General features: G+C 37.3%; 1 protein-coding gene across 1 annotated transcript in view; it reads left to right on the plus strand.

The window, feature by feature from the left end:
• The window catches only part of CCDC169 (coiled-coil domain containing 169), a 30,309-nt gene extending 19,295 nt beyond the window's left edge, over positions 1-11,014 (plus strand). Inside the window, exons 5-8 of the mRNA XM_086612754.1 lie at positions 3,339-3,437; positions 3,642-3,695; positions 7,529-7,605; positions 10,912-11,014. Coding sequence (XP_086468880.1) covers positions 3,339-3,437; positions 3,642-3,695; positions 7,529-7,605; positions 10,912-11,014 — 333 coding nt within the window. The remainder of the gene's footprint in view (positions 1-3,338; positions 3,438-3,641; positions 3,696-7,528; positions 7,606-10,911) is intronic.
• The last annotated feature ends 242 nt before the right edge of the window (positions 11,015-11,256 follow it).

Raw genomic sequence — 11,256 nt, forward strand, 5'->3', positions numbered from 1 at the left:
CCCAGCTGTGTCCCCTCCCAACCTCTTGTGCACCCCCAGCCTGCTCGCTGGTGGGGTGATGTGAGCAGAAAAGGCCTTGACTCTGTGTAAGCACTGCTCAGCAATAACCAAAACATCCTTGTGTTATCAACACTGTTCTCAGCACAAATCCAAAACACAGCCCCATACTAGCTACCATGAAGAAAATTAACTGTATCGCAGCCAAAGCCAGCACAGGATCCCAGAACTGGACACAGCACTCCAGATGTCGACTCACCCTGAGCAGAGGGGAGAATCACCTCCCTTGACCTCCTGGCAATGCTTTGCCTAATGCAGCCCAGGATAACATTGGCCTTCTTTACAGCAAGGGCACATTGCTGGCTCATGGTCAACTTGGTGTCCACCACACTCGCAGGTCCCTTTCTGCCATGCTGCTTTCCAGCTGGATAGCCTCCAGCATGTATCAGTTCATGGGATTTTTACTCCCCAGGTGCAGGACTTTGCACTTCTTGTTCAACTTTATGAGGTTCCTGTCAGCCCATTTCTCCAGCCTGTTGAGGTCCCTCTGTATGGCAGCACAACCGTCTGGTGTATCAGCCACTCCTCCCAGTTTGGTGTCGTCTGTAACCTTCCTGATGGGATACTCTGCTCCATCATCTAGATCATTAATGAAGATGTTAAACAGGACTAGACTCAGTATTGATCACTTAAGGGTTAAATCCCAAATTAGATTCGGGATTTTCTTACCATTGGCAAGCATTCATAAACTCTCTGAGAAATAGACCATACATGGATACTGGCCTTCTGGATCTGAGGTTTGTATGATAAATAGGGAAAAATTTCCATGAAAAAAGAAGGGGAAAATATTTGGAGTTATGTTATCTTCCTTTCTGTGTTTACCAGGAAAATCAAACAAAATCAAACAAACAAAGCATTAAGGTCATAAGAAGAAATAACTGATTATTAAGGCAGTGGTCAAGTAGTCAGTACAGAAAGTGAAAGGTTTCAGCTATACTGACTAGGAAGATGTTTGAGTTAGAAATAAAAAGAAAAAAAAGTTCTGAAACAAAAACTTATTTTGCACATGAGTCCTAAGCAGACAAATGGAACAACCTGACTAGCCTGAAATTGATAATGAAAACATGATGGGATAACAAGTATTAAAGGTATGCACTTGGCAGGAAAGATCAAAACAGAAATAGATGTGGTATGTAGCAGATGTGGGAGACTTTTACATTAATGTTGTTTGTTCTTTCTTCATCATCTGTTTGGATTAATTCATCTTGAGGATAGATAAAAAAACAAATTTTAATCACAATAATATTGGGAAATAATATTGAAATATGTATTGAAACAATATGACTTACTTAAGTATTAGGATGCCAATATTTTCTACACCAATATTTTGATCTACATTTTACATGTAGATGTCTACCTCTTGGCTAGATCTTTAATTCCTACTACGGGCAGTGCAGGTCTCATTAATAGAGTCAGCTGAGTATAGAGAGTTGTAACTAGATTTGTCTAAGTAGGCATTTTCAGTGAAATAGTTGTGTAAACAAAGAGACTTGTAGATGTTTCAGTGCAGAGTAGCCCACTGCTGCTCTAGAAGAACATGTGTCTCCTGTAACACACGTGTTATATCTGCCACACGTGGACATCTTGGACACTCTAGGGCATCTCAGATGGCAACTGAGTTGAGCTCTTTAGCTGCTCAGCTGAATTAATCGCTGCGCATCATCGATGGTATTGACTATGACTCTTAGTAGGAGCTTAGTTCATATATGGACACTCAAATGTAGATATGCTCACCTCAAACTGAATTCCAAATGTAGATATAAATATAAAATTTGGATGGATGCATTTGGATATAATATTATTATGTGTCTTCCAGAAATTGTATCATACGTGATACTTGTAAACAATTACTAAAAACTAAGTGCTAGTAATAATGATGAGGCACAGATCTCAGTGGTCATGATAGTTAACACATTTTATCAGAAAATACTGGATAAAAAAGGAGGAAATGCAGTTTTAGATTTTGAAAATCTAGAAGAACATTGCAGAAAAGCCAGTCAAAAAAGATCAAGTGATGATGAATTCATTCGCTTTAAATTAAACATGTATATATTGCCTAGGTTTTCAGTAAAGGCAGGAACAATAAAATGCAGGATGAAGGAAGAAATAGCTGATGTCAGCAAGTGCTTAGAAGAGGAAATTACAATAACCAAATCCTAAGGAAAACTCAAGGAGCTGGGTAAGCTCAAATTGATGGAAATAGGTAATCCATACCTTAGGATTCTGGAAGAACTGGCTTGCTACATCACTGATCTGGTAGCAAGTGGTTTTAATAAAGCTGTGGATGATGACATTGTGTGAGTTGGAGAAAGGCAAATATTTTTTTTTTTCATATTAAGATAGAGAAAGAGAGAAATAATTGTTGCAAAACCAGACTGAAATATGTATTTATTAAAAGTGGCTCATGGTGGGAAAACCTGTTGACATTAAAATCATAGAATCATAGAATGGTTTAGGTTGAAAGGGACCTTGAAGATCGTCTAGTTCCAACCCCCCTGCCATGGGCAGGGACACCCTCCACTACAACAGGTTGCTCAAAACCTCATCCAACCTGGCCTCGAACACCTACAGGGATCGGCATTAAGACTGTCTCTACTGGATGGAGTGGATGAATTTATGAAAGGCATCATGAGAAGCAGTGTCCTGTGTTAGAAATGGAGAAGGACCTTCTTGGCTATGTGTTCTACTTCCAGTACATGGCAAGCAAAGAACTGGCCAGTGCCAGTAACCAAAAATGGACTCTATCACTGTTACTCTAGTTCATCTCAATTGCAGAGAAGGTGGATGGCTACACACCTAAGACAGACAGTCTCCCCACAAAATACTGCTTTCTAGTCAAGTTGTTATGAGTTACCTTTGACATCCCATGTACCTCTTCAGCCAGTCAAGCAGCTCTCTTTGCAAATGGATGTGCAGGTGAGATCTGAAATCCTCCTTCTACTAAAAAGGAGCCATCACAGTGAACTTTGGTTAGAAGTAAGGAGCGATTCTGGGTGGTCACCACAAGGTGACTTGGCTGACCTGTCAGGGAGTAGCAGTGTGGAAAACCGTATCCGTATCATTTTAACACAGTGGAAATGCGTAGTGCGTAACTGATAATTGCAGCATATGGTTAATTGCTTTTGTCTCTGCAGTGTGCCAGACAGAACCACGTGAACAAAAAGCACACGAGAGGCAAACAGAATGACAAACTTCATAATGCTTGAAGATTAAGGACTATGTTGATGATATCTGAATATGGAATGGAAATATTTGTAATTTGTTATTTGCTATAACCACAGGGTTCCTTAAAGGAGATTCTTAAACAACTAGAAGAAGAGAAGAAGAGTCTCCAGAATCAGCTAAAAGACTATGAACTTAGACTGGAACAAGAAGCAAAGGTTTGCAGTCACTGTGTGCCTCTAATCTATAAAAGCCGTTTTGTTGTCTGGCAAACAGACAATGTGTGTAGAGCATACAATAGAATAGTTCCACAAAATATGTCACTGGAAAAAAGCTCTGCTGTGTGTTTATTCCTTCCTGTATCATTCAACTTTTAAAATATTTTGCTTAATGGTAGCCTGTATCCCTTATTTTAACTGTAGGCTTACCACAAAGCTAATGATGAGCGGCGCATGTACCTCTCAGAGATCTTACAGGTAAGAAAGATATGTGACTCAATAACTTTAAAAAATCACTATGCTTTCTTAAAATAGCAACAGCATCCGCTAATGTCATTAGGTCAAAAAGTCTTTTATCGCTTCGTTCATCTACCAAATCTGTTATAAAAGCTGCTTTTTAAAGATTTTAAAAGCTAGAAATTGAAAGATTACTACAGTTTATTTATTTTTAAATACTTTTTTTAAAATATCAGTTGAAGTTTCCTTGTTCCCAGGGATAGTCAAAGTGCTCTTAACTGAGAAAACTGAAGCAATTTTCTGATGCTTGCCCATCCATCAGTTGCAAGACTGCTATGCTCCTTTAATGTTTCGGTTGAAAAGAACAGAACCAAGTTATTCGCAGTAGTGACATCCACCTTAAGTAGCAATTCCTCTTTTTTGTATTCCTCCTGTTTCTTTTAAAGACAAACTAGCCAGCCAACTCAGAATGACAATACAGCACATACTTCAGTTAAATTTATTAGATAAGGGATAAGATACCTTGTTTTGGTGAAATCAGAGATTAAATTTTATTGCTGCAAATTATGTAATACGTAAAAGTTGACACTACAAACTGGAGGAACCTGTAAAGGAACCTGTAAAGATTTCTAGTACTTCTTATTCTGAAAGAACTCTTAATTCCTGAATAATATAAAAGTAATAGCTTAGTGTCATACTCAAGAATGACTGTCACTGAATCCCTGTCATAGCTAACTGGGATGAAAGGCTGTAATTAGCAGTGTTTCCATGTGTTTGCGCAGTGGGCAACTGATTCTCTTGCATGGTTCATTGCTGCTTTGGGAAATCTGAAAGAATTGCTTAAACTAACTTTCCAGCATGAAACCAATAAAGAACTCAGAAAATGTCCATGATAACTGTGAATATCTTTGCATTAACAATGAAACTGGGAGCTGCTGGAGGAAGAAGGTAGGAAATAAAAGGTGATTTTATTGCTGAACATGCTAGCAAGAGGAGTCCCCATGTTCAGCTGCCTAGAAAAGCACTTAAACATGCATAAAGCATTATTTGAAGTGGGGGGTATATTCACTGGCATGTTGCTTAATTGAGGCATAAGGGACTAGGATTTTGCCACTGACGCTCAAGGTAGTTAGTGCATTATATTTTCAGTAATCAATTATTTGCCCTCATGATTTCAGGATCATATGTGAGCAAAATAACGATCTTCAGATTAATCTCCCTACCTTTAGTTTTCTGAATGTTAAACAGGCAATCTAAAGTAGTTGTAGAGGGATCCTCTGTAATTTACGGGGGGAGAAGCATGTTTAAGGCCCAAGCCATCACACCTGTTTTAAGTCGAGATGAAATGAATTTCCCAGGGACTTGTCTGTCTCTCTTCCTGAGCTATAAGCAGAGCCTAGGTGAGTAGTTTAGATTAGACATCTACCTTTTATGCTGTTAATCTGAACATGGCAGTCAACCTAATCATGGTTGACCCTTGGCTGCAAAAGAATCAGTGGCTCATCTGGTCCTTTCAGGTCCTGTTCTGCTGTGACTTTGATTTTATTGTTGCTTTTATATTCTTTTAAAATCTACATGTGTATGCCCTCCCTTTTAACAGTTCATTTTAACAATAGAGGCAGAAGTAAACTTACATTCAGTCCAGAGTCTTTCAGATGTATTTAAAATTTCACTGTTCTAGAGCCTGCACAGTAATGTTGGCAGCAGTTGAGTTAGAAGGATTCACCCATAGGCTAATATTTTCCATACATTTCAAAGTAAATATACTACAGGATATTGTTATCCTGTGACAATAATATATTCCAGTGACACTCTCTTAATTATAGAGAATGGAAATAATGTCATTTTAGGCCTTTTTTTCTTCATTATGCTGGTGCTTTTCTACAGCTCACAGTAAAAAAAAATACAGCGAAAGCTTTTACTGATACGCGTTAAAATATCTCAGATGTTTTGAGTTTTTTTCTGCTTTGTTTTGGATCCCTCCTGAAGCCTGCGGCAGAAGCAAAAGAGTTGCTTCTGAGCAGCCGTTTCTTTTATTTACCTTTTTTATTATCAAGTGCTTTTCTGTTTTTTTTACAAAATATATGTATCTTCTGAGTGCTTTTGTGTTTGTCTTGTCTGGATCCTTAGGATATAGTCAATTTTAAATGATAGTTTTAAAATAAATTAAAGATTTCACAAACTTGAGAACTCATGCTAGAGGCACCGATGGTTTATAGTGTATTCTTGTTTGCTTTTTTTGTTTTGTTTTCAATCTGAAAAAATGTTGGTTTGGGATTTGGACTCCACAGATCCCAAAGCACTTTCTGGTGGTATTCAGGAATCGGTTTGAGAAGCAGGCAAAGAAGAACGATAGCAGATGTTTGAAAGGGCCTTTCTTTCAGGCCAGATTTTTACCACAAACTTTTACTAGCATAGTAGAGACTGACTTGTGATTGGGATTTCTTTGCAGAAAAAGCCCACAATTATAAATAGATACAGCTGGAGAGCTGCTTGTGCAACAACAGCTCATTTTACTTTGGATAGGCCTAGAGTAAACTGTACCAGCAAAAACAATGCTATGGGTAATAATCATATATACTGGCACTCTATATTCATATAAACTGAAAAAACAGTGAAGGCAATCGTAGCATAGGTCTTGCCTCCTGTGTCAAAGAATCACATCTGCTCAGAAAGATGATAAATTATACTAGCCATCATCTTCGGTACCTGAGTTCCTTGAGGGCAAAAAATTTCTTGCCTTCAAGGAAGAAAATCTGTGCAGATCCTATTGCATTATGGAAAGACTCTGTTTTAGTTATAGCTGACTTTGGAATTCCTGACTTTTGGGTCAGGAATACTTGCCTAGTGCATTGCATACATGGAAGCCCAGTAGAAACCATTGTCTTATTAGCCCTGAGACATGCTGCTTTTCAGTACCGGAATTTTTTCTCGCAAATATAAGATGTTTTCACACATGCTATAAAATGTAATGTTGTAATGTAATGTAAGGTAATAATCCAAACCTTGAGCCTTGTCTAGGTAGCCCCAAAATCTAGCTCTAGGCTTTCAGAAAGATTTCACTGGCCTAGTGTAGCTGATACAGCATTTATCATGATTATCATATATTTCTTACATGTTCCTGATGGATCTGTTTAAAGGGGCTGAGAAAATTCCCTTCACTTACACTAGACACCCAAGTGTGCACAGCAGCCAGACAAGCCCTAGACTTTCTGCGTTTTCTGGTTTTCTGTCCATGCTGTCCCTCTGAGAAGTAGTTCTAGTAAAGGCAGCTGGATGAGCGAGCAAGTTCTGGGTGAGGAGAGAATCCTGTGAGCTAAGAAACAGGAGAATCAACTGATTTAATCCTGCTCAGATTCTGTTAAATGCAATTTCAAAGGTAACAACTGTTTTTTTTTTCACAATGTCGAGTAATGTACACTTCCAGAGTAGGCAGAGATTTCCATACTGTGTTAATTTTTTTAAAGTAGTTCCTATTCTTAATTAATAGTTTAATCATAAAAAAAAAGTACATGTAAGTCACTGTAATTTGTTTTGTTTCCCATTCAGGGAAGTATGTTATAACACTGATTCATGGAAAATGTGGAGTTATAGGCAGTATGACCAAAAATATGCTGATTGAAATTACATATTCTCTGATTGTCCAGCTTAATAAATAATGGTATTTTTGCACCACAAGGGATTTTGGCATGTGCTCAATTCCCCAAATCAACAAGACATCAGTATAAAATGTGCTTAAAGTACTTATGGCAGTAAGACCATACTGGGTCAAAATTTGCTTGGAAAAATTTTACTTCCTTAACTGTGATTTGGGTTAGAATGTAACTTGTTTTGTAAAAATTTGGCTATTGCAGACCTCAGCTATGCTTAAAATTACTGAAAGGCAAAAACCAGATGCTCTGACAGGCAAGAGAGAAAATCAGATACTGAGGTAAATTTTTTTTATCTTCCCTCTGTTTTCTGGTTTATTATTTTTTGCTAACAGTATGTTTTGAATATTGCAACTGTCTTTTTGTGGTAAATATCACTGAGCATAATCCTACTGACAAAGTATTAATCTTAAGATAATTTTTGATACTACTTTCTGATCAGTTTTATTTAGTAATAAGTATGCTGAAATATTGAAAAAATATATATTTAAGTGGCATTTTTGAAATCTTATAATACTTCTGATGTTCTTCCCTTTCAACCTGTGTTTAAAATGGATCATTTATTTCTATATTACTGCAGAGCTGGGAGCAACAAGTATACCCTTTAGTCCATTAAGAGTAATTAAATTAAATAATGCCTTGCTTGGTTCTTTTTAGCCAATAGAGATTTTAAGGCTTTTTGTGGATGATAATGTGAGTGATTTTAGATGACAACATACAAAGGCTTCAGTGTTTAACAGATTTCTGTTTAGTTATATGGAGTTGAAATTTAAATTTGAAAAGACCCCACCTTCTCTGAGCTATATAGAAATAAAATGAAATTCTGATGAAGCTTGTGAGAAAGCTTGAAATTAGAGGTTTGTTTTTTAATGGAACTAAAACATTGAGAGTGTAAAGTACGAAGAATATAAGGAATCACATCAAAAGTGTGTTGGACCCAGTATCTTGCCTCCAGTGACCATAAACAGATGCCTACAAAAGTGTGTAAGCAGATGTAGTATTTTATTTTGGAACTCTCCCAAATACTTTGTATTTGGAGACTTCCTGAGCTAGTATGGTTTCTGTGTATTTAGTATCTCACAGCAAATAATCTTCCATGAACCCACTTACCTATATCATTAAAATGAGCGTACATGATGCATATTGGAAACATCTGAAAATGTAATGAGTAAGTTATAAGCATGAAATTGTGTAGACGTATTTCTTTACCAGCTTTATCCTTTCATTCTGTGTAAGCATAGAATCACAGGATTTCATAAATTGGAAGAGTGGATCTTCATGCTCCAGGAGAACATATTAGTAGAATATGAATTACTGTAGTACAATATAAATTAAAATCTATAACTGAAGTCTCTTAATACAGAAAAAGCACTATATGAGTCTGAGGTACCCCATATATAGACAGTGTGTTGCTTCTGGCCCCAGTGATGTTTAACATAGCTCAGGTGGAAAAGGTCAGGAAGCTAGAACTAGGAGAATTCACTGTCTCTGCTTGAAGATTAAATAGCATCAGCCAGATATTAAGATTTGCTGAGAGTTAGCACTGATCTGCAATTATGTTGAAGTTTTTTCAACATTTATTTTAGTAGACCATTACTTACCCTGAAATTATATGACAGTGTGCTTCTGTAATTTTCTTTCTATCAAACAAAAGAAAATAAAGTGTAAACGAAAAAGTGTCCCGTAATTGCTGGTCTCAAAAGATGCATAGTGTAACAAAAGATCCCCTTTCAACACATTTTCCCTCAGAGGATTTTTTTTAAAACTTTTCAACGTCCCTTACGCATGGGAAAGGAATTGTTCATTTTTTAAATTGTCCTCAGTAGCAAAGGACCTAGTTGCAAAGCATGGACTTTTATAACAGTGACTTATAACTTTCAGGTCAAACTTTATTCTTATTTGGCAACATGGCGATAAGAATGGGGATTTGGCATAGTTTTTGTTTTAAGGAAATACTAGAATCTAAGTAAGAACCCTTTGATCATCACAAGGTTAACACAGCCATTGTTATATTATTCCTTTTAATTATATTTATAGCCTGAAGGTTGTTCGTTCATGCTGACATTAATGAGAAATAGTTTAATTCAAATAAGAGAAGACCTGCAAGATTGAAAATAAATGTTCTTGAGAATAATTTGAAAATTTTCTTTTCAGAGTTCTTATCTCACTTCTGTTGGACTTTCAGAAAACACCTGCCTTCATTGGATTTCAAGCTATACTAAGAAACTATGCTTAGTGTTTGTTTTAGCTATAGGTACAGGTATGGAAAGCCCAAACTGTGTATTAAAGCAACACTGAAACGTTTTTGAGTAGTAATTGTGAACACTACTCATTGATGCATTCAGTCTCCTGGCCATCCAAACATAGAAGCCAAGTTCAATAGAAGTCCTTTTTATGATATTTCACAAGGCAAGAAGAAGATAGACAAGCTGACGATTGTGAACAACACGGATGTCTTGATGACTCATGTCTCTGATGCAATCTGAGCAGCCAATTTAATGTCATTCTGAGCTCTGATTATTATACCGAGGCATATGGCAGGGCTTATTAGCTCAGTTTCCACAGTGCCCGGGTTGCAGCTGCCTGGCTTCTAAGTCCCTAAGTCCAGCTGGTTTTGAGTGGAAAGCGGTTTTGCTGCCTGCAGAATTCCACATAGATTACGCTGTCTGCTTGGTCCAGCTTTACAGTGATCTACAGATAAAATGGATTGGTTTTGAGTAATAAATTGGTTTGAATTTGAATAATCAATTGATTATTGAGCAAACTAGGGCCTTGGGTTCTGATCTTTGAAGCTCTGAGTAGAAGTAGCTCCATATCTCTATGGGGGCAGGTCTCCCTTCAAGACCATGACTATTTGTTAGATCTGGAACAAAGGATGTATCAGCCTCAAGAAGACTAGAGAGGCCCAAGGACAACTTTGTTGACTGTTTGCCCAGAAATTTGAAACATGCAGAGATCATGCCATCACAGCTCCTACCGCATAACAAAGTATTTCTCTGGCTATCATCATGAATATAATGATATTATGTTGTGATACCCCTGGAGATTTGTTTAGATTCCCACTGATTTCTCTTAGAAGATCAAGATGAAAACAGCTCTAGTAGATTTTGAGTAGTCGGTATATGTATCTATGATGAGCACCACTTCAGAAGTTTGCTGGCAGTGTCTCCTATGTAAGATCATGGGCTCAAGAGCATGAGTCTCCAGAGTGGAATACCTGCAAAGAAGTGTAACTACATCTACGTGAAGTGTTTTTCCATTTCCTAATGGGGATTATGTAACCAATGAAAATGTCTCCTTAGCCAGTTATCATTGTCTTAGTACAAATGTTTAGTATTCTGGTCATGTTCTTCAAAAGCCACAGGAAGCAGTCAGGAATCATGAGATGAGAATTGAGTTTGTATGCAGAATAATTAGGTGCTCTGCTAGCCTGCAAACCCAGGAATATGCTTTTTTTTTCCTCTCTCAGGTTTATTAATTCACAGTACTAATCAGTTATGCAAATATAAAAAGCATGCAGATTTCTAGCAGTTAAAGCCTACAAGGAATGTGACACTTGAGGACTAACTTCAGCCATTTTGTTTCAGAGGCAGATACAGTGTTCCAGGAAACCTGAAGATGGTTAATCCTCAAAAAGGACCGATTAAAAAGACTGTAGGAGTGAAGCAGCTTCCGAAACTAAAGCACTGATTTAATATTAATGCCAAGAACTTCCAATTGCTTTTTAAAAAATTTGATTTCACTGAAAGTTTCTAAATTGAATATGAATGTGTTTGTGCCTTATTATAACACCAAAGCCAAATTGGCCTGTTTTCTTGGCAGCCTTAATGTGAGCATTCCTCTGCCTAACGGAATTGTTCTTCTAGTCGCCATCTTTGTTCTGGTGATCTCCGACCCTTTCCATTCCATTCCCATGGTTCTTATCAGTGATT

This window comes from Tauraco erythrolophus, chromosome 1, assembly GCF_009769465.1.
Source record: "Tauraco erythrolophus isolate bTauEry1 chromosome 1, bTauEry1.pri, whole genome shotgun sequence".
Classification (NCBI taxonomy): Eukaryota; Metazoa; Chordata; class Aves; order Musophagiformes; family Musophagidae; genus Tauraco; species Tauraco erythrolophus.